Below are 23,949 nucleotides of genomic sequence, written 5' to 3' on the forward strand. Positions count from 1 at the left end.
ATTTATACTTTTAAAATAAAATGATAATCAATATTATCTCTTATAATTGGATGTGGATTGTTTAATATGCATTTTAGAGTTGATGAGTTTCTTAGTCGAATTATGTGTTTCCAAGGGTCATTAAACTAAATGACTTTAGCATTTACATTCACTTAATACCTAAAATATATTATTAAACTGTTTCGTTTAGACAAACTCGTGGTTCTACGGGTATAAAGTTAATCATAGGTGTCGATAAGAAACTGACACGTGCCCGTCACTCGTCCTTTCGAACCTACTTTTCTCCTAGAAAAACTTTACCCTTTTGTTACTTTCACCCCCTACCATTTCATTTCAACCATTTAAAACATACAGTACAATACTAATTGTACACAGACTAAAAAAACACATCCTAAACAAAAAACGTTACATCGACGGAAAAAATGTCTTCCGATGACTGGCCGGACTGGCTCCCCGCTGAATGGTTTATGGAAATCAGCAACGTCAATAACAAGATAGTCAAAGTAATTCCCTTTTTTTCTCTCCTTAATTTCGTTGCCCTAATTTTTATCGAGTTTCGGATTTTGTTTACATTTTAGGTTTAGTTTTGATTATATAGCGAAATTAGTATCTGCATGTTTATTAAATCGTGTTAATTTCTGTTTTGAGCTGATGTTGCGCTATGTTTTGTAATTAATAGCTGTAATTTGATCATTTAGGGCAAATCTAGGGTTTTAGTATGTGTAATTCAGTAATTGTTTTTTTTTTTTAATGCATATTTATAGGTACCAATCTCTATTGGAAACCGCTTGAGCTGTAGTTTTACAATTTAGGGCAAAATTAGGGTTTTTTTTTTTTTTTTTAACGCATACTATTGTGAAATTTGTATGCATGTTTTTTTAGCTACATTTTCTGCTAGAGATAGCTAATTGATTATCTTGTTGTTGTGAAATCAAGACGTTTATTGTTTTAGCATGTTAATAAAAGGTTGTTGATAGTTGTGATTTAATTCTTTGTACATTTTATATTTATTTATACATTTTTTGTTTATGTTTCAGTGTTATATTGATCCTGAAGGACACAAATGTTATTCGAAGCCACAAGTGTTTGAGTATCTTAAGAAGACTAATAATAACAATGGCACAACATCTACAAACGCTGTAATGGCCTGCAGTTTGTTATCTTTACTTTAGATTATATGTATATGTATATGTATATATGTAACTCGTATTTCTTATGCATCTGTGTTATTTGACTAATCAGCATGATGCTGATGCTTCCGGTGTTGACTTGTCCATGGAGCCGGATGTTGACCATACAAATGAAGGTCCTGGAACTGGAGGGCAGCCTACGAAGCTGACAACTAGAAGCAACAGGAAAAGATCCCAGGTATAACTTTTTCTATACTTTTTTTTTTTTTCATTTTCTCTTTTTTTTTTTTTTTTTTGAACATTTAATTTCTATTATTGTATCAGATCATGACTAGTTAAATAAATATTTGATACTGAACACTTGGTGGTTCAGGAAAGTGAGGGTTCTGTAGCTGGAGATGGGTCTCCATCTGAACCTAAAACACGCCTTAAGAAAATTGAAGATTCTAGTTGGCTACCTGACGGATGGACTGTGGAAGTGAAGACTCGAAAAGGTGGTTCCAGTAGTGGAATGAAATACAAGGTAATCAAATAGAAATATATATATATATATATTGCTTATAAATAAATGTATTTTTCATATTAACAGCAAAGTGGTTTTGATTTGATACGTTTTGGTCTTGATTAACTACATATGAAAAGCAAGGATCATATATAAGATACTTGAAGACTAATAATAGCGAGCAATATATATTTTTTTTTTTGTTCTGATAGATTTACACGGATCCAATAAGTGGACAGAAGTTCTTTTCAAAGCCACAAGTTCTAAGTCATCTTGCCAAAACAAATGGCAACGCAGCTGCAGCCGGACAGACAGCAGGGAGCCCTGTCCCTATTATTGCCACCCCAATATCAGCTTGGGTATTCCTTTTTCTCGTTTTATTTGTCTTCTAATATATGGTTTCTAGTGGTTGCGATTGTGACCTGATCACTTAAAAATGGGTCGATTTGCGTTTTGTGTAATCTCAGATGTGCCAAATCAATTGCTATCTAATATTTGACAAGAAACCAAAATCAAAATCAGTTCCTATCTAATACTTAACGTATCCCTGTTTACTTAAAAATAAATAAATATAAATATAAATATAAAACAAATAACATTAACATATTTAGATAGTAAGACTTGAGGTAAAACTTTAAAAAACTAAGAGGGGGTCAAACAAATCATGATTTGAAAGTTTTCATTGTCGTATTAGTATGTATGATGTAACTGTAATCCAATTAAACACATTCATTGTTTATTAGGACACTTAAAACATGACAAATGACCCTTTTCAGCCTGTAACGAACTTATTATTTTTGGTTACCTAACTGATTGTTGCTAACCTGTACAGAAATCATCTACAGAACCTGATACTGAAGTCAAGGGGAATAGTGGAAGTACGCCTGAAAAGAAGAAAGAAAGCCCCCGCTCTGCCTCTGATTATGAAGTTTGTTCCAAAAAATAAGCCTCGTGTTCATTTTAATTTTAAATATTTTATTAGTCAAGTTTAATTAACCATTTCGCTTTTTGATCAATAATATAGGTTATCTCAAGGACTCCGGTAGAAGATTTACCCTCGGGATGGATTAAGGAACTCAGAATGAAAAAACGTGGAACTGTTAAGAGAAGTGATCCGGTAGTCAACATTTCGTAATGTTTTAATGAAAATATGTATTAATTAATATGTAAATAATTATGTCTAATGGAGGGCTTAATATGTGCAGTACTACCTAGACCCGTTGAGCGAATACGTCTTTTTCTCAAAGAAGGATGCTTTGCGTTATTTGGAAACCGGGGATGTAACTAGTTGTGCCATAAAACCATTAAAAAGAGATATGAATGAAGATTCTGTAAGTTCTTCAAATTCTGAACTTGTTACATTGAAATAATAACTCTTATGCAGTTTCTATAATCTATTTTCATTTTTTATGCAACCTGTGTGAATTATGTTTTCACCAAATTGACTTCCATTTACATGAAAAGTAAAACCTTTTAGTTGGGAGAATCAAACATTGGTTCACCCATATGGAGGTTAAATGTAAAGTAGTCTTTAAAATCTTAATTTAAGGTAAACTTGATATTTAACCGTTCTCAAGAAGTTGTTACCACTGTTTTGGATCATTTTTACCATCGTAAAAGTTCAGTAGCTCGTATAGTTCGGTATTCATTTTGATAAAAGGTTATCAAAATGGTAACGGTTTCATCATAAGATCAACTGCATATCCTTCTACGATGGTTGACTTTAACAAAATGGTAAAATTTTACCATCCAAATTATTATACATCGTAACACTAGCGAGTTCTTTTTTTTTTTTTTTTTTTCAGCGTAATGCTAATTTGACTACTCCCGAAGGAGAAATGGCTTCACAACCTCCATCCAAAGGAACAGAAACTTCCGAACCGTTAACTAATGGTACGGCAACAGACTTGAAGACAGATGAAAGCAATCTAGAGAGCCCGGTAAGGGACAAGTTGATTTGATTACGTTTTTTTATTTTATTTCTATTTATATATTTATTTTATTGTGGATTTTGTTTTTCAGTCTAGAAAATGTTACCATACGATTTTTTTTTTTGTTCTCATGCAACTTTCAGTGAATATCATACCTTTAATACAAAGTTACTTGAACTCATTTTATTAATTATTCGAGCCAGGGGTTTTCACTAGTAATATCAGTTTTGCGGTTTTAATACTAATATCATTTTACATAAAAGAAAATGAAAATGAAATTTAATAGTGGTTGGTGATTTAGAAACCAGTTCGCTCTATAACTGGAGGAGATTTCTCTACACCAAAAAAAGAAGTTGCTGATTGGCTACCTGATGGATGGGCTGTTGAAGTTCACTATAAATCTTCTGGACAGAAATATAAGGTAATTGAAATTATAACCTTCGTTTCAGAATATAAAAATAATAAAATAATAAAAAAGATTGAAAGTATAACCATTTTTCATTGTATGATAATGTTTTGAACATTTTATTTCCTGTCTAACTGAAAAATTCATGTTTTTTATTGGTTGCAACAGAATCTTTGGTTTTTTTTTTATTTCCTTACACTGAAGCGATCTGGTTTTTGGTTCTGCTTATTTAGATTTATAAGGAGTCTGCAAGTGGGAAGAAGTTGTTTTCGAAGCCGCAAGTGTTGAGCTATCTCGCAAATGGCAGTAGCAGCAACTCCAGAAAGAGGAAAGTATGTTCTTACACTGTTAGCACTGAATAATACCGTTCTAGTAGACATGGCGAAATGGGCGGGCCCTGCTGGGTAACAGGCCAAAGTCGCTAATTTGTGGTTTGGGTCAACGTGGAACATTTTATTCTCATTTTTGTTAAGTACAGTATGGATATTAATTAGCATGTCCAGTATGATTTTGAAAAATGTATTATTTTAATAATTATCTAACTTGAATAAGATGATATAAATGTTATTTTGTATTCAATATACACTTTCAACGACTTCTAACCCGTTGAAACACAACCTGAATTTTAGTAGATGGGCCAAATTTGCCACATGTACCTTCCATCGTCAACCTGTTTCTAAGAATAACATTAAATTTGATCATCAAAATATTACATTTGGTTATCTGACATGTTACTTTATATGTTACCCGAATTTCAAGGAAAATAAACCTGTTGCAGCCTATGATTCGCTCCAAACCTCTGAATCTGATGATGTTGGGCGGCCCAAAAGAGTCGTAAAGAAGAAAGGCGCCACCAAGAAGTCTGATTACAAAGAAGTCCGTTTCCATTTCCGTTTCCCATGCACATAATATTAAATATTCTATTGCCTTTTTTTTTATATAATATGGAAACCTGATTTTGTGAATAACATTTTTCAAGGTCATCGAAACGTCTCCAGCGGATGGGCTGCCAGCTGGATGGATTAAAGAAATTAGAACCAAGATATATGGGACCCACCAAAGGCGTGATCCGGTACTTGATGTTTTCATCATTCCAACTAAATGTTTCAAAAACTTGATATTACATGCAGTGTTGCAGAACTCGGAATTACTCTGTTTTTTGCAACTCAGGAGTACTCGGTCAAACTTGGTAAAAATTGGCCAAAACTCGGGATTACTCAGAAAATTGGTTAAAAGTCGGCCAAAATCAAACTTAGACAACATTCGAGTACTCCCCGAGTTGCAGAGTACTCCCTAAAATGTCTCGACTTGGTATTCCCAGAGTAGAGATTTTTGCAAACTTGATTACGCTACCTGTTTGCGTGTTATTGTCAATTTATGATTTATGATATGATATTTAAGCGTCTGATTGAGGAGTGGATACATGCAGTACTACACGGATCCCGTGAGTGGCTACATCTTTCGCTCGAAAGTGGATGCTATGCGCTATTTGGAGACTGGAGACATAAGCTTATGTGCTATTAGACCTAAGATGAAGGATAAAGATGGAAATGAAGTTGTAAGTCGTTAACTTGTAGCTACTAAAGTACTGATAAATTTAAAAATTATATGCATTAAAACTATTAAAACTTGCTAAAATTTTAGGAATGATGGATTCGGTTACGTAATTGCTAATGGGTAAAGCTATTTAAACTAGCTGAAATTTCTAAATTATTTTTTGAAGTGAATGAATTTTAAAAGTTTATGTATTAAAAAAAAAAAAATTTAGACTTCCAACCTTTTTGATCACTTCTGTTTTGACTCTGTATATTTGACACTATTTGTTCAGTAAAATAGTAAATTATCGTTTTTTGGATATGTATCTGGATCAATCCATTCTTTGCCCAATTCGACTATTTTGCCACCTCTACTTAAAAACAATTATTATTTATTCCCTACAATTTTACCTCGTTCGCAATGATATCCCACTGTCAAATTTTTTTTTCACCAATATCTGTGCTGATGCACACTGCATCTAGTTAGCAATTTTGATGCAAAATCATGGTATCACTATTTATTTGTTATTTGTTTTGTGGTGCAAGCATTGAGCACTAAATTTTGTAATGTTATGCTACGTTAAGATTTTTTTTTTTTTTTTGGTAAGCGAGGAAACCCTCCTATGAACGAGCACATTGGCTCCCCGTAGAAGGTAAAACCTCGGCTAATCAAGCCCCCCGAGCGCGAGACCTCAAATTATGTGCACCCTCTAGTCACACTCCCTTTTTGATAATTTATTGAACATTATGTCCTCTAGCTACGTTAAGAAAGTTTTATTGAGGTGTCAAAACCACGATAATCATAATTACGATGTCACCTTTGATTGATTCATTCTCTTTGGTCATCTATATACTAAATGGCTGGGATTTTTGCTTACCTTTTTTACAGCCTGTATATACAAATAGTGTGCAAAAACCAGCGACAACTCCAACTAACAATCAACTGGATGAAGGTATGTGTTAAAAAGTCAATTTGAATGCTAAATATCCTGTTAGTTATCGAATACTTCAACTTTTATATTAATCATGTTGACGTAGGTAAAGTAGGAGAGGACATGAATAATCAACACAACGATGCAAAAGGTAGGGCATCGAGATCTTCAAGAAAGCGAAATTTGGAGACTGGCCCATCAAGTGTGGGTCCCACTGAGGATAACGGACCAGTTTCAGAGAAGCAAGTATCAGGGATAAATTTAGAAAAACTAGCTGATGATGACCAACTCTGTTATGACATTCCTGAAGATGAAAACTGGCCAGATATTGACTTTGCAGTCAAAACCCTTACAAACGAAATTCTGTTTAACGGTCAACAAACATCTGCTGCCCCTTTTCAGGATGGAAGTGTTCGTGCGGAGACGAGTGCGAACGAAACTCCGACAAAGGTGAACTGAGGAGCGATGATGAATAGTGTGTTTCGTTTTTATGAATCAAGTAATGGTCTGTGACAAGTAAAGTAATGGTCTGTGATTGTGATTTATCTGAATTGTCTGTTAACTTAAGTAGTAGGATTATGTGGTGTTGTCAACCGTGTTTATTGTGATAATAATGAACCACCTTGCATCATTGTCGATGGAAAAACCCTAGTGTTGGGTTTGAATTTAAAGTACAACTATGATTGATGGAAACATTAAGTCGGCAGGTTAATGGGTAGGTTAAGTAAGGTGATGAGTTTGTTTTTAAGATGTTTTTTGTTTGAAAATGCGCGGACTATGTTTGTAAGGAAGATGTGGCGTAAAGGTCTTTATGCTGAATACTATGCTGAATACTGATGATTGTTTTTATGTCTGCAAATTTTCTAAATCCGCGAATGCGTTTGCATGCAAAATAAAAATATTATTTTATCTTCTGTTTTTAGAATAACATAAGATATAATAAAAAACAAACACACACCTAAATGTTTTATCACCCGTCTTATTTGAAAGGGTGATTTCAACTCGGGTGCCTTTTTAAGTATTCATTACAAGTTTACAACTGAGTTGGTATAACTTTGAGCACTAAGCATCAATTTTCTAAATCTGCGAATTTGAAGACAGAATAAGACATTATTTTATTTCTTCAGACTACATCTGCGGGTACACATATATAAGATATAACACAAATCAAACGACAACTAAATGTTGTCACCAGTCTTATTTGAAAGGATGATTTCAACTCGGGTGCCTTTTAAGTATTCATTTCAAGTTTACAACTGAGTTGATAACACTTGCTCAATCTGAGCTTTACGTTGAGTTTGAAAATTTGGTCACTAGTTTGGGTTTGATCTATCATACAAACTAGTATTGGCATGTGTCTTAAGCTTGTATTTATGCTTCTGAAGTTTTCTAAAAGGTTTATATCCATTTTAAACTTGAACAAATAACATATTTTGAAAGCAAGACTCAAGATAAAACTTTAACAAATTTAGGAAGGGGGTCAAACAGATCAAACGTGTTGAAAGTTGTCATTGTCGTAATAGTATGTATGATGTATTTGTTATCCACTTTAACACATTCATTATTAATTAGAGCACTTAAAACATGACAAATGACCCTTTTAAGCCCATATACGACGTGTTGTAACCCAAACCACCCTCTTGCCACCTCTAATGTCAACAACTTATTATTTTGGTTACTTAACTGGTTGCTGCTAACATGTACAGAACTCAACTACAGAACCTGATATGTGCAAATACGCTCTATTTTCGAGTCAATAACAAACGTTAATTTATTGACGTATTGACTGCCGTTTAGAGCCTAAATTGAATTCAATGCAGGATTTAAAACCGATGGAAATTTGTGACTACCGTTTTCATGGCGTCTCAATTCTATTTTAATATTAAAAAAAAAAAAAAAATTTACTACTTTTTTGGCCGGAGATCCACTCGGAAGCAATCTCTTTATCCTTTGAATAGAGAAAGTGATGACTTTCTCTACTTTTAAGAGTGTTTCACTCTGGGTGGAGAAATAACTCGTTTTCATTCTCGGATATGTGAATGATTGTCTACATCTCACCTCCTCCATGGACCACTCATGCGGTATTTAGTTTTATCGTAAGATTAACTGCAAATCCTTTTAAAATGGTTCTCTAACAAAGTGGTAACGATTTTACCGTGCAAAGTTGTACATCATAACACTAGAGAGCAGTCTATAAATGGCTTCACAACCTCCATCCAAAGGAAAGGAAACTTCCGAAACGTTATCTAATGGTACGGAAACAGAGTTGAAGACAAAAGAAAACAGTCTATAAATGTTTTTTTTTATGACTTCGTTACCAGTAAACTAGCAGGAACAGTATAGCAATACAGTTACATATACTAGCATCCAGTTACAACACTTGATTTTCCAAAATAATAACTTGTACCAGGTAAGAATCATTAATATGACTTCGTACTACCCAATGCACGATTGATAATTGATACATGTTATCACATTAGAAACGAAAGGCAGCGTTTGGCTGTAACTTTAACCAAACGTAGATAGTTAATTGCCGATCCTGTATCAGAAGAAAAGCAGAAAAAAGGTTAGTTGAAAACTTGACTTCTGCCAAATTCCAGTCTTTCGCTTTTTGTGTAAATGAAAGAAAAAGAGAAAATATTACCTAGGAATCGAGATTTGGGAGTTGAGATACTTTTTCTATTTCTTTAATGATAAGTTCCTTTTCTTCTTCGAATTGATCATCATCACCAACTAAAATGTACATGTTACGAAAGATTATAAACAAAAAATGAAACGGCAGACATAAATTCAATGTTTATGAATGAAGTCACGTAAGGTTGAAAAAATCGGTTTAGTCGGCAGACTAGTCGGGTTTGGGAAGTAGTCCGACTCGACTAGGCCGAAGCCAATCAAACAAGTACCTAATGGCGGCAGTCAATGTGTCAAAATTGGCCAAAAGTCAGATTTACCCAGTGTAACACCCCAGCTTAACATGATCACAATATTGTCCGCTTTGCCCGCAGGCATACGGCTTTTTCTTGGCGACCACACACAAGAAGCACTTTCCCAGTAGGTCACCCATCCTGGTAGTGCTCTCGCCCGAGCACGCTCAACCACAACGTACTCGCACACCCGCTCTGCCTGTGATCCTAAAACGCGTTGTATCATTTAAGCATGAGTATTACCTTATAATCCCATGATCACTCATGTCTGTGGGCGATGTGGGATTTACCTAGGGTGTTACATCCGGTCAATATAGTTTATTCAGTCAAAAGGTTAAAGTTGGTAACATTTTTATATGATTAAAATATTGAGGATTTTGGAGTATTTTGAACAGCTATGTTTGTGTAGAAGTTTATATTTAAATGGTTCTCTTCTATGTTTACAAATATAATTTTGAAATTTATTTATCCAAATGTAAAAAAGAGTCTAATCCGATTAATCCCCGACTTGCTCGATTAGTCCCTAAAAGATTTCGGCCCACTAGTCCCCCGACATGCAAGTTTTAGAACCTTGGGAAAAGGTTTAACTAATTAGGATATTGTAATTTTTGTAATCATATTTGACAAACTAATAATTTTAATTTCTTTGTTAAATTGTGTTTAAAGTTCAACTAAAGCTGATTCCACACATTTCTACCGTACATGTTTATCAAACCGACAAATTTTGCAAGCTCTAACGCAGAGTAATGTATTGTAACAAATGTACCTTTTCCAGCAGATAGGTTGTTTAATAATTCCAGCAATCTTTCATGGTTTTTTGCTAATATGACTTTAATTTCTCGAGGCTTATTAGGATTAGCCACAAAGATCTGCAGGTAAAAATATATGGTATAAGGCAAAAATAAACAAAAAGTGTTCTTCTATAAGTGGAATGTATGCAATGAAACGTAAAATAAGAGTTAACATGTGGGTTCTTTAGTTTTGTTTTGGATACATCATTGTAAATTTTAGTGACACTCAAATACCTTAAATATGTGAAATGCGGATATCTGAATGTTTTTGCTTGAATCCTGTCAGAAGCAATAACAAAAGTATCCCGTAACATATGTAAATATGTGTGTCTATAAATGACAGCAAAGTTGTAAAAGTCGCGAGTCTGGGACGAATCGCTCGGGACCTTGGAGGGACGAGTCTGTCAAGTCGGGGACGAGTCTGGCATTGACAAACCTTGACTTTGACTTTTAGTATACTAAATAAATTAAACATATATATTACACATAAATATATCAAACATAAATATTTCAAACATAGATATATTGCACGAAAACTAATTTTATAAAATATACGGAGTAACATTTTTGACTTGACTTTGACCGACTGACTCAGACCGACTTTGACCCGAATTATTAGCGCTGACTAACTTTTTAAGGCATTTTTGTGCGACCCGGGACGGGCTAGTCCCAGAACCGACGTGTCGGCTGACTCGCCCGAATTTTACAACAGTGTATAAGAGTATTATGAAAGTTACCGTAAGCAATGTCATCATGACTTTGATGTGCTGAATTTCTGCAATATATTTTTTCATTATATGGGAGCTTGGAGGCTCCAAAAGGAACTCGGATAGAAGCTATTATCCAAAAAGATCCATTTATCAGTTTTTTTTTCTTCAAACCACAAAACAAAAACAGAATTCAAACAAAGTGAAGTGTTAAAAAATTAACTAACCTTCAAAGATTGTCTTCTTGTTACATAGTTAGTAGAAGTTAAAAGTTTATCGTACTGCTCGAAGAACTGAAATTATGTGAAAGAATAAAAATCAGCCACATAATACTAGACGCATGTAGATGTATAATACCTTACAGCAGTATTAGTTTATACATTTGTCTTCCATTTACACGGGCTAAGAAATAAATGAACGTTGATATTCATTTTGAATATATTCTTATTTAAACATAGCGTGAAATACAACATAAAGTAACATTAGCACCAAAATAACATCGAATAAATAGCGTCATTGAATGTGCATGACTTAACACTTATCCAGATCCAGAAAATAACTTTAATATCTGTTACTTGCTGAACATAGGGGCGGTACTTAGTTATACCCGGAGGGAGTGCCCGCCCCGCCCGGATTAAAAAAAAAAATACACAATTTTTTTTTTTAACTAAAAAATAAGAATTTTTTTTAGTGTTTACCCCTCTGTCACTGGTTTTGCCCCATCTGTGGCTGACTTCAAGTTCGCCAACATGTTATAATGACTGAGATTTTAACTATACGTCATATAACATACTACGTTAATTTTTCGCTATTATTGTCCTCTTTTAATGTTATTAACACATGTCATAGCACTCCGTTCGTTACTTAAATAATCTCATTATCAAAATGTCAACCAATACAAAAGGATGATGATGCGTACACCACTAAAATTATCTGTACACCACTAAACATGCATTATAATGTTGTACTTTACAACAATCTAAAATAGTTTTAGTGGTGTACGGATAAATTTTGGTGGTGTACGAATCACTCCAAAAATACAAAATTTCTATTCAACATTATTTGCTCATATTTCGTTGCAAAATCACGATAAATATACTTCCGAGTTGTAGAACAAAATGAGAAGCAAACCTCGTCATAATTAGATGTTAGGAATTCAGATACTGCATCTGGATGTTTAGTAAGCAGGTCCTGCTTGATATTAGTATTCAAAAATATATTAGAAACAACATGAAACACAACAAAAAAAGACTTGTATCTGCGTTTTCAGCCCACCACGTTAATCAAAGATCTTACCTTAAATGTGGAAAATGCATCCGAAGCAACATCAAAGTTTGCAAGCTCCACGTATTTAAAAAAAAGTTCAAAACTTGGAGACTCCAATATATATCTGAACATAATTTTAAGACCCATGTGTCAAAATTATGCAATATATGTGAAAACAACAGAGGCTGTAGATATAAACACATCATACATACTAAGAGATTAAGGGGCGTGAGGGTATATCTGTCTTTTGAGTTTATTCAAGATGATATAGTAATAACATATGATTAAGATTTCAAATTTTATGTCTATATAGAGGTGGGCATAGAAGATGTCTTACTTTGCTAAAGTTGGAAACTTGATGCATTCCCGCAACATGTTTCCAACATTTAAGGCGATCTCTTTGTTATCATAACTGTTTAACATAAAAAAAGGGCAAGTAATAACTCATTATATACCAACAAACCATATTAAGACAAATGGTAGAACATCAAGGCATCATACCCCGCAACCAAGAAATCTAATAGGTCCGAATGATTCTCTAAGTATTGCACGCAACAATGCGTTGATGTAACTTTTTGCTTCAATAATACGGACCAGCATTGGACTAAATCTTTCCTTGCCTATCTCATAAGCACAATATCATGGTATGTTAATAATTGTATCATAATAGATGAACTATAAACGAGTGAATAGTGTTATTACTTATTAGTACTCACCTCCCAACCGAGTATAGATAACTTATGAAAGAAAAGCGAAATTACACCCTCTTTACATATTTCAATGGCCAATTGCATAATTTGATCCGCATTTGGTTCAACTTCACCATCTCCTAAAACCATAACTTTCATCGCACCAAAATTTTTCTCAACTTCTTCTAACGCCTGTATCCACAAAATGTATATGCATAACTTCATATATATTTATTATTATGCACGTCAACAAACAAAAATACAACGGCAAGCAAGTCTTTAACGCTTTTAGCTTAGTCCCTGGATTTATTATATTCATTACAAAGTCATACTGCATTACCTACTCAAACTTAATACAAAGATCTATTTTAATCACTTCAAATATTAATCTTTTTCTATAATACAAGTAGGAATAGGAATTTGCCACATATGCTTATGCCTTCTACAACAATATTATTAGAGCTTCTATTAATTCAGTATGTACATATTCAAAAATGCACTTACATATCTAAGAGAAATTTGGGTAAAATCAAGATTGACACAATGTGAGTGAAATACCTAAAAAGATTGTAACTTTGAACTAAAATCACCAAAATTAAACAATAACATTACACAATAATAACAAATTTGGATTAAAAAAATGACCTTTTCGAGTGATTTAACCTCAACAACAGTTTTGGTATCAAGAGCCATGAGGGTATCTTTGATTGCTTTAGCGAGTTCTTGTGGGGTTTTAGGCCTTAAGGCCTTGAAGAACGAAAACGACATCGTTTGGTTGCACCTGATCGATCAATCAATTAAGGAACTAAGAGGTGGTTTTCGATGGATTGGGGAAATGGAGATTGATCGTTTTTGTAGGAATCTATAATTAAAATTACATCACAGCTGATTATGATGATGATGAGTGCGAGAGTAGAAATGGAAATTGCTTTATAGGGTTAAATATATTTAATTTAATAATTGTATTATTGTATTGTCATTTGCGTTATAAGGATCTTGATCTGGAGATGAAAATGGTTAATAAACATAATCACCGAATACGGCTTATTTTCTATCTCATACACTAACAATTCTAATTTATTGTTTTATTTAAAAAAAAACAAAAAACTCTAACCTTCTAACGAGTTTCATAAAAATAAAAATAAAAAATAAAAGACAATACAAACAAGGCCTGCACACGACAATAACTAACCACTAAAAGACAACTAACAAGCTAACGACTAATGGGCCCAAGATGATGTTCAGCCTCAAAGTCCGATCTATAATAAGCCCAATAGCCCCCTGTGTACAGGATAGTAACGGGCCGTAAAGCCTCTCTCATCTTCAAGACAGTGTTGATGGATTTGAGGGGATATCAAAGGAAAAGGATTTTAAGTCCAAGGTGCAGTCTGTTGGGCGTTTTACCAACAGGGTGCATTCTGTTGGTCCTTCTACAAACAAGGCACATTCCGTTGGGCCTTCTACCAACTATCCAAAAATCAATTTGAATCGGGCTTCTAATGTAAACGGGATCAATTTGTGAATAAAATGTATACTAAATAGAGAAAATTGGATAAATGGTCCCTGTGGTTTATATGAAATGGGGTAAATGGTCCCTGATGTTCATTTTCGAGGTTCGTGGTCCTTGTGGTTTACATAGCCGGTGTAAATGGTCCCAATTTCTGACGGACGTTTATTTCATCCGTCAAGTGTAATCACGTGCCAAACACGTGATGGGTAAAATCGTCCGTTTAAATTATTTGTTGTAGTTAAAACCTTTTTCCCTTCCATTATTTAGGGTTTCTTACATTTTAGGAGGTTTGCACGGATTCAAAATATAGCATGGCGAGGTGGACACAATTATGCGTTTATTAAATTTGCTTCTTTGAACAAGCTGCGGAGGCCATTGAATCCATGAATGACAAGATGCATATAGGGAATAGGGTGAGATTGGGATTAAAAATCAAAAAGCTATTAAAAATCAAAATCCTTGTACTATTCAAGATTTGGTTTTAATTGCAAGCATCAAGACCTCCAGATCGATGACTCCTAATTGGTAATTCAATTTAGGGTCTTATATTTCGGTTTTGAAACAATCATCGCCGCTGCCATTAACCCCAGTCGGAGATTTTTGAAGGAATCAGGCAACACACTGGTTTGGTGGTTCATGAAATTGTTGGTGCAATCTATTAATTGAATTTTTGTTTGGTAATTTCATTGAAAGTAGATCTGAAAATCTATCAAATTCTGGTACCATTAATTTATGGGTAGTAACTTCCAGTGGGCTTTAGAGAAATATGTATATTTTAGAGATTGAAGGTGTAATTGAAATTGTAGTTGAATTAGGGGTTTTTGATTTGGATGAAATTGATTTGTATTAATTTTAATACACCTATATCTACTCTAGACAAGGCGTGCCTTTTTGCCGATGGTGGCTTCACAACCTTTGTAAACTTTGGTAGCATCACAACCGACTTATTTAAACGTTGTGTGGCTTTTCAACCCAGATCACATCTCCAAATGGTCGATCTGAGCGAACGGTGGTGGCTTCACAAAATTGATTTTTAGTTTAGTTGAAAGTTACAATGTTTGATATTGTGGTAATTTGTGTTTTGTATTTGTATTGTTAGTATATGATTTTGAATACTAAAGGATTTATTCCTTTGATGGTGATGAAGAGATGAAGATGGTGATAAGATAGAGATGAAGATGAAGAAAAAGGTAAAAGTGATGTGTTTTTACTTCAGGAAACATGAAAAAAGACGAAATTACCCATCACATGTCAGTCACGTGTTGCCAGTTGACGGATCAATTTAACGTCCGTTTAATGGAGGGACCACCCACACACGTTTAGAAAACCACATGGACCAAGAACGACGAAAATGAAGTTTAGGGACCAAACACTCCATTTCATGTAAATCACAGGACCAACGGCCCAATTTTCTCTACTAAATAAGCAGTATCAAATCAATGACATAGTGTGCTTTAGGGTTGGTTAGTTTATGTGATTATTTCACTAAAATCGTACTCGTACTCATGCTCATGGAGTCATGGATTCTGTTAACTTTTACGTATTCATCTATACATTATTATAAAGCGGGTGCCCATTGTAGTGACCCGAACTTTTCCATGTTTATATATATTAATTGAGATTGATATTTACATGATTAAATGTTTCCAACATGTTAAGCAATCAAACTTGTTAAGACTTGATTAATTGAAATATGTTTCATATAGACAATTGACCACCCAAGTTGACCGGTGATTCACGAACGTTAAAACATGTAAAAACTATACGATGACATATATATGGTTATATATATAGTTAACATGATTTTATTATAAGTATGTATCTCATTAGGTATTTTAACAATGAGTTATATACATAAAAATGAGACTATTAATTTAAGAAACTCGAAAACGATATATATAACGATTATCGTTATAACAACGTCTTACTAGGTACATATGAATCATATTAAGATATTGATACACTTGGTTAATTATGTTAAATGATAAGTAAATATATTATTAAGTGTATTAACAATGAATTACATATGTAAAAATAAGACTACTAACTTAATGATTTCGAAACGAGACATATATGTAACGATTATCGTTGTAACGACATTTAACAGTATATACATCATACTAAGATATATTATATATCATAATATCATGATAATATAACAATTTAACATCTCATTTGTTATAATAAACAATGGGTTAACAACATTCAACAAGATCGTTAACCTAAAGGTTTCAAAACAACATTTACATGTAACGACTAACGATGAGTTAACGACTCAGTTAAAATATATATACATGTAGTGTTTTAATATGTATTTATACACTTTTGAAAGACTTCAATACACTTATCAAAATACTTCTACTTAACAAAAATGCTTACAATTACATCCTCGTTCAGTTTCATCAACAATTCTACTCGTATGCACCCGTATTCGTACTCGTACAATACACAGCTTTTAGATGTATGTACTATTGGTATATACACTCCAATGATCAGCTCTTAGCAGCCCATGTGAGTCACCTAACACATGTGGGAACCATCATTTGGCAACTAGCATGAAATATCTCATAAAATTACAAAAATATGAGTAATCATTCATGACTTATTTACATGAAAACAAAATAACATATCCTTTATATCTAATCCATACACCAACGACCAAAAACACCTACAAACACTTTCATTCTTCAATTTTCTTCATCTAATTGATCTCTCTCAAGTTCTATCTTCAAGTTCTAAGTGTTCTTCATAAATTCCAAAAGTTCTAGTTTCATAAAATCAAGAATACTTTCAAGTTTGCTAGCTCACTTCCAATCTTGTAAGGTGATCATCCAACCTCAAGAAATCTTTGTTTCTTACAGTAGGTTATCATTCTAATACAAGGTAATAATCATATTCAAACTTTGGTTCAATTTCTATAACTATAACAATCTTATTTCAAGTGATGATCTTACTTGAACTTGTTTTCGTGTCATGATTCTGCTTCAAGAACTTCGAGCCATCTAAGGATTCATTGAAGCTAGATCCATTTTTCTCTTTTCCAGTAGGTTTATCCAAGGAACTTAAGGTAGTAATTATGTTCATAACATCATTCGATTCATACATATAAAGCTATCTTATTCGAAGGTTTAAACTTGTAATCACTAGAACATAGTTTAGTTAATTCTAAACTTGTTCGCAAACAAAAGTTAATCCTTCTAACTTGACTTTTAAAATCAACTAAACACATGTTCTATATCTATATGATATGCTAACTTAATGATTTAAAACCTGGAAACACGAAAAACACCGTAAAACCGGATTTACGCCGTCGTAGTAACACCGCGGGCTGTTTTGGGTTAGTTAATTAAAAACTATGATAAACTTTGATTTAAAAGTTGTTATTCTGAGAAAATTATTTTTATTATGAACATGAAACTATATCCAAAAATTATGGTTAAACTCAAAGTGGAAGTATGTTTTCTAAAATGGTCATCTAGACGTCGTTCTTTCGACTGAAATGACTACCTTTACAAAAACGACTTGTAACTTATTTTTCCGACTATAAACCTATACTTTTTCTGTTTAGATTCATAAAATAGAGTTCAATATGAAACTATAGCAATTTGATTCACTCAAAACGGATTTAAAATGAAGAAGTTATGGGTAAAACAAGATTGGATAATTTTTCTCATTTTAGCTACGTGAAAATTGGTAACAAATCTATTCCAACCATAACTTAATCAACTTGTATTGTATATTATGTAATCTTGAGATACCATAGACACGTATACAATGTTTCGACCTATCATGTCGACACATCTATATATATTTCGGAACAACCATAGACACTCTATATGTGAATGTTGGAGTTAGCTATACAGGGTTGAGGTTGATTCCAAAATATATTTAGTTTGAGTTGTGATCAATACTGAGATACGTATACACTGGGTCGTGGATTGATTCAAGATAATATTTATCGATTTATTTCTGTACATCTAACTGTGGACAACTAGTTGTAGGTTACTAACGAGGACAGCTGACTTAATAAACTTAAAACATCAAAATATATTAAAAGTGTTGTAAATATATTTTGAACATACTTTGATATATATGTATATATTGTTATAGGTTCGTGAATCAACCAGTGGCCAAGTCTTACTTCCCGACGAAGTAAAAATCTGTGAAAGTGAGTTATAGTCCCACTTTTAAAATCTAATATTTTTGGGATGAGAATACATGCAGGTTTTATAAATGATTTACAAAATAGACACAAGTACGTGAAACTACATTCTATGGTTGAATTATCGAAATCGAATATGTCCCTTTTTATTAAAGTCTGGTAATCTAAGAATTAGGGAACAGACACCCTAATTGACGCGAATCCTAAAGATAGATCTATTGGGCCCAACAAGCCCCATCCAAAGTACCGGATGCTTTAGTACTTCGAAATTTATATCATATCCGAAGGGTGTCCCGGAATGATGGGGATATTCTTATATATGCATCTTGTTAATGTCGATTACCAGGTGTTCACCATGAATGATTTTTATCTCTATGTATGGGATGTGTATTGAAATATGAAATCTTGTGGTCTATTGTTACGATTTGATATATATAGGTTAAACCTATAACTCACCAACATTTTTGTTGACGTTTAAAGCATGTTTATTCTCAGGTGAATATTAAGAGCTTCCGCTGTCGCATAGTTAAATAAGGACGAGATTTGGAGTCCATGCTTGTATGATATTGTGTAAAAACTGCATTCAAGAAACTTATTTTGTTGTAACATATTTGTATTGTAAACCATTATGTAATGGTCGTGTGTAAACAGGATATTTTAGATTATCATTATTTGATAATCTACGTAAAGTTTTTTAAAACCTTTATCTATGAAATAAAGGTTATGGTTTGTTTTAAAAATGAATGCAGTCTTTGAAAAACGTCTCATATAGAGGTCAAAACCTCGCAACGAAATCAATTAATATGGAACGTTTTTAATCAATAAGAACGGGACATTTCAGTTGGTATCAGAGCGTTGGTCTTAGAGAACCAGAAAATTTGCATTAGTGTGTCTTATCGAGTTTGTTAGGATGCATTAGTGAGTCTGGACTTCGACCGTGTTTTCTTTAAAAATGATTGCTTAACATTTTTGTTGGAAACTATATATTTTTAACATATGAATATTATGTGATATATTAATCTCTTAACGTGTTTGATATTATGTGATAGATGTCTACCTCTAGAACAAGTCCCATTGACTCACCTAATAATAATAAAGAGTCAAATGTAAATTGGAATGATTTGTGGACTGATTCACAAGTTCCCGAAGAGGAACCGGAAGAAGAGTCGGAACCGGAAGAAGAATCGGAACCGGAAGAAGAATCGGAACCGGATGAAGAAATAGAACCGGTGGGGGAAATAATAAAACGGTTAAGTAAAAGAAAATCCTCAACCAACCGACCAAAGTTAATTATGGTCAATGGTGTTTCCGCCAAGGAAGCAAAATATTGGGAGGATTACCAATTCTCCGATGAATCGGATTCCGACGAGAATTCCGATGATGTTATAGAAATTACCCCAACTGAATTTAAAAAGGCAAAAGAAAATAATAAGGGAAAGGGCATAAAAATAGAGAAATCTAATTCCAACCCCGATGAACTTTATATGTATCGTCAACCCCCGAAGTTCTTAAGTTGTAACAATGACCCGGGAACCTCTAAACCACCAGGTTTTTCTAAACCAATGTGGACAACGACGGCTCGTATTAGGGGAACATCATATATCCCTAGAAACTTGGCAAAACGAACCAAAACCGAAGAAGAAATAACGAGCGAGTCGGAATAAGATAGTTGTATTCGTGTGGTGTAATATATGTAATATAGTGTTCTTATGCTTTATGATATATGTAAAAATTGCTTGTATTAATAAGTATTTTTTTTATGAAACTAACTCTTGTCTATTTTACAGTTTAAAAACACAAAATGGATAGACAACCCAATATTTTAAGAGACCTACCCGGAGACATGATTGATGAAATCTTGTCTAGAGTCGGCCAGAATTCTTCGGCACAACTATTTAAGGCGAGATCAGTTTGTAAGACATTCGAAGAACGTTCCAAGAATGTCTTGGTTTATAAGAGACTTTCGTTTGAAAGATGGGGGATATCACATTGGGAAACCCATAAGTTACGATGTGTTTACTTTGACGCATATATTGCGGGGAACCCAAATGCTATTTTACGCAACGGGTTAAGAAATTATTTTGACTCAATATATCCGAATATTGGACTTCGTGATTTAGAAAAAGCGGCTAACATGCAACATAAAGAAGCATGTTATGCTTACGGATTAGTAATGTTCGCTTCTCACCAAAGTGAGAACAAGAACATCGGGCTACAACTATTAAACAAAACGTTTCCACAAGTGACGGATTCGGTAATTGGGGTAAGAAATGAGGTTTTTAGATTATTACGGGACTGCTGGACATTACGTAACCCTCGTCCCTTTGATGACGTTACAACACGCTGTCTTATCAACGGCCATAACGGTTATGTTGCACAAGACCAAGGATGGGAAGTAGTCCTAGTAAAACCAGAATGCATGACTTGTTTCTGGACGTATGAATTACGTGTCTTTATTGCCTTTGCTGAACGACTTGTGTACTAGCTAGAATTGTCTTCACGACTATCTTGTATCAAAGTTATTGTGTGCTATATTTCATGCTTTATGTAAAATAAGCGGTATTGTAAGTTTGTAAAATATTGTATAAAAGTTTGAACGCGAAATATTATTATAATCAGTTTTTCATATAGAATTGTAGTAGTTGAATTGTATATTAGCTACTAAGTATGAACTTAACGGGTAGGTACTACCCGAATTTAAACTTATAAAACGCTAATATGAAGAAAAAGCTTTTATAAATGAGTTCATATTATGCTACGAAATACTATTAACTACTCTTAATATTCTGTATGATTAACTTGTTCCATTTAACTATTTTGAAGGAAATGGCACCGACTACTCGACACACCGTGAATATGAATGAAGAGGAATTCCGTACTTTTCTAGCTTCAAACATAGCCGCAGTACAGGCTGCGCTACATACCAACAATAACCTTGGATCTAGCAGTACAGGAAATCGTGTAGGATGCACCTACAAAGAATTCACTGCCTGCAAACCTTTGGAATTTGATGGAACCGAAGGACCGATCGGATTGAAACGGTGGACCGAGAAGGTTGAATCGGTGTTTGCCATAAGTAAGTGTACTGAAGAGGACAAAGTGAAGTACGCTACGCATACCTTCACAGGTTCTGCGTTAACATGGTGGAATACCTATCTAGAGCAAGTGGGACAAGATGATGCGTACGCACTACCGTGGTCAGCATTCAAGCACTTGATGAACGAGAAGTACCGTCCCAGAACCGAGGTCAATAAGCTCAAGACAGAACTTAGAGGGTTACGAACCCAAGGATTTGATATTACCACGTACGAAAGACGATTCACAGAATTGTGCCTATTGTGTCCGGGAGCATTCGAAGATGAGGAAGAGAAAATCGACGCGTTTGTGAAAGGATTACCGGAAAGAATCCAAGAAGATATAAGTTCACACGAGCCCGCCTCCATACAACAGGCATGTAGAATGGCTCACAAACTAGTGAACCAGATTGAAGAAAGAATTAAAGAACAGACTGCTGAAGAGGCCAATGTGAAGCAAGTCAAAAGAAAGTGGGAGGAAAACGGTGATAAGAATCACCAATACAGCAACAACAGCAATTACAACAATAATCGCAACAATTATCCCAACAATCGCAACATCAATCGCAACTACAACAAACGGCCCAACAACAACAACAACAACAACAACAACAGCAACTACAACAATCATCCCAACAACAATAATAACCGCAACAACAACAACAATCAGAAGCAGCTATGCCAAAGGTGTGAAAAGAATCACTCGGGGTTCTGCACCAAATTTTGCAACAAGTGTAAAAGAAATGGTCATAGCGCGGCGAAGTGTGAGGTCTACGGACCAGGGGTTAATAGAACGAAAGGAACAAATGGTGTCGGAACGAGTAATGGCGGAGCAAGTAGTGTCGGAGCAAGTTATGCCAATGTAGTTTGTTATAAATGTGGAAAACCAGGCCACATTATTAGAAATTGCCCGAACCAGGAGAACACGAATGGACAAGGCCGTGGAAGAGTTTTCAATATTAATGCGGTAGAGGCACAGGAAGACCCGGAGCTTGTTACGGGTACGTTTCTTATTGACAATAAATCTGCTTACGTTTTATTTGATTCGGGTGCGGATAGAAGCTATATGAGTAGAGATTTTTGTGCTAAATTAAGTTGTCCATTGACGCCTTTGGATAGTAAATTTTTACTCGAATTAGCAAATGGTAAATTAATTTCAGCAGATAATATATGTCGGAATCGAGAAATTAAACTGGTTAGCGAAACATTTAAGATTGATTTGATACCAGTAGAGTTAGGGAGTTTTGATGTGATAATCGGTATGGACTGGTTGAAAGAAGTGAAAGCGGAGATCGTTTGTTACAAAAATGCAATTCGCATTATACGAGAAAAAGGAAAACCCTTAATGGTGTACGGAGAAAAGGGCAACACGAAGCTACATCTTATTAGTAATTTGAAGGCACAAAAACTAATAAGAAAAGGTTGCTATGCTGTTCTAGCACACGTCGAGAAAGTACAAACTGAAGAAAAGAGCATCAATGATGTTCCCATTGCAAAAGATTTTCCCGATGTATTTCCGAAAGAATTACCGGGATTACCCCCACATCGATCCGTTGAATTTCAAATAGATCTTGTACCAGGAGCTGCACCAATAGCTCGTGCTCCTTACAGACTCGCACCCAGTGAGATGAAAGAACTGCAAAGCCAATTACAAGAACTTTTAGAGCGTGGTTTCATTCGACCAAGCACATCACCGTGGGGAGCTCCTGTTTTGTTTGTCAAGAAGAAAGATGGTACATTCAGGTTGTGTATCGACTACCGAGAGTTGAACAAACTTACCATCAAGAACCGCTACCCACTACCGAGAATCGACGACTTATTTGATCAACTACAAGGCTCGTCTGTTTATTCAAAGATTGACTTACGTTCCGGGTATCATCAAATGCGGGTGAAAGAAGATGATATTCCAAAGACTGCTTTCAGAACACGTTACGGTCATTACGAGTTTATGGTCATGCCATTTGGTTTAACTAATGCACCAGCTGTGTTCATGGACCTTATGAACCGAGTGTGTGGACCATACCTTGACAAGTTTGTCATTGTTTTCATTGATGACATACTTATTTACTCAAAGAATGACCAAGAACACGGTGAACATTTGAGAAAGGTGTTAGAAGTATTGAGGAAGGAAGAATTGTACGCTAAGTTTTCAAAGTGTGCATTTTGGTTGGAAGAAGTTCAATTCCTCGGTCACATAGTGAACAAAGAAGGTATTAAGGTGGATCCGGCAAAGATAGAAACTGTTGAAAAGTGGGAAACCCCGAAAACTCCGAAACACATACGCCAGTTTTTAGGACTAGCTGGTTACTACAGAAGGTTCATCCAAGACTTTTCCAGAATAGCAAAACCCTTGACTGCATTAACGCATAAAGGGAAGAAATTTGAATGGA

General features: G+C 34.4%; 2 protein-coding genes across 2 annotated transcripts; one reads left to right on the forward strand and one right to left on the reverse strand.

The window, feature by feature from the left end:
• The first annotated feature begins 347 nt into the window (after window positions 1-347).
• On the forward strand, window positions 348-7,295 carry LOC139891647 (uncharacterized). The gene is made up of 16 exons (XM_071874626.1): window positions 348-503; window positions 1,038-1,139; window positions 1,243-1,368; window positions 1,504-1,653; window positions 1,845-1,991; window positions 2,465-2,560; window positions 2,657-2,749; window positions 2,838-2,963; window positions 3,438-3,572; window positions 3,865-3,984; window positions 4,203-4,301; window positions 4,729-4,845; window positions 4,949-5,041; window positions 5,399-5,527; window positions 6,394-6,457; window positions 6,543-7,295. The coding sequence occupies exons 1-16, from the start codon at window positions 423-425 to the stop codon at window positions 6,893-6,895; spliced, it is 2,031 nt and encodes a 676-aa protein (XP_071730727.1). The 5' UTR covers window positions 348-422; the 3' UTR covers window positions 6,896-7,295.
• A 1,430-nt stretch (window positions 7,296-8,725) lies between these two features.
• Window positions 8,726-13,803, reverse strand: LOC139891648 (uncharacterized). Its single transcript, XM_071874627.1, has 12 exons — window positions 13,459-13,803; window positions 12,841-13,005; window positions 12,626-12,744; window positions 12,462-12,536; window positions 12,155-12,248; window positions 11,990-12,049; window positions 11,086-11,151; window positions 10,889-10,987; window positions 10,386-10,430; window positions 10,127-10,229; window positions 9,081-9,169; window positions 8,726-8,975 (listed from the first exon to the last, which is right to left on the reverse strand). Exons 1-11 carry the CDS (start codon window positions 13,579-13,581, stop codon window positions 9,081-9,083), a joined length of 1,038 nt encoding a protein of 345 aa, XP_071730728.1. The 5' UTR covers window positions 13,582-13,803; the 3' UTR covers window positions 8,726-8,975.
• Window positions 13,804-23,949: the final 10,146 nt, after the last annotated feature.

The sequence above is a fragment of the Rutidosis leptorrhynchoides genome, chromosome 2 (genome assembly GCF_046630445.1).
Source record: "Rutidosis leptorrhynchoides isolate AG116_Rl617_1_P2 chromosome 2, CSIRO_AGI_Rlap_v1, whole genome shotgun sequence".
NCBI classification, from domain to species: domain Eukaryota; kingdom Viridiplantae; phylum Streptophyta; class Magnoliopsida; order Asterales; family Asteraceae; genus Rutidosis; species Rutidosis leptorrhynchoides.

What these genes read in the sequence shown, in the direction of transcription:
- LOC139891648 (XM_071874627.1), bottom strand. Translation starts at nt 13,581, where the DNA reads ATGTCGTTTTCGTTCTTCAAGGCCTTAAGGCCTAAAACCCCACAAGAA. An exon ending in TATCTATACTCGGTTGGGAG is followed by an intron (nt 12,745 to 12,840) that starts GTGAGTACTAAT and finishes CTTATGAGATAG; the next exon opens with GCAAGGAAAGATTTAGTCCA. An exon ending in CCGCATTTCACATATTTAAG is followed by an intron (nt 10,230 to 10,385) that starts GTATTTGAGTGT and finishes TTTTACCTGCAG; the next exon opens with ATCTTTGTGGCTAATCCTAA.
- LOC139891647 (XM_071874626.1), top strand. Translation starts at nt 423, where the DNA reads ATGTCTTCCGATGACTGGCCGGACTGGCTCCCCGCTGAATGGTTTATG. An exon ending in CCACCCCAATATCAGCTTGG is followed by an intron (nt 1,992 to 2,464) that starts GTATTCCTTTTT and finishes TAACCTGTACAG; the next exon opens with AAATCATCTACAGAACCTGA. An exon ending in GCAACTCCAGAAAGAGGAAA is followed by an intron (nt 4,302 to 4,728) that starts GTATGTTCTTAC and finishes CCGAATTTCAAG; the next exon opens with GAAAATAAACCTGTTGCAGC.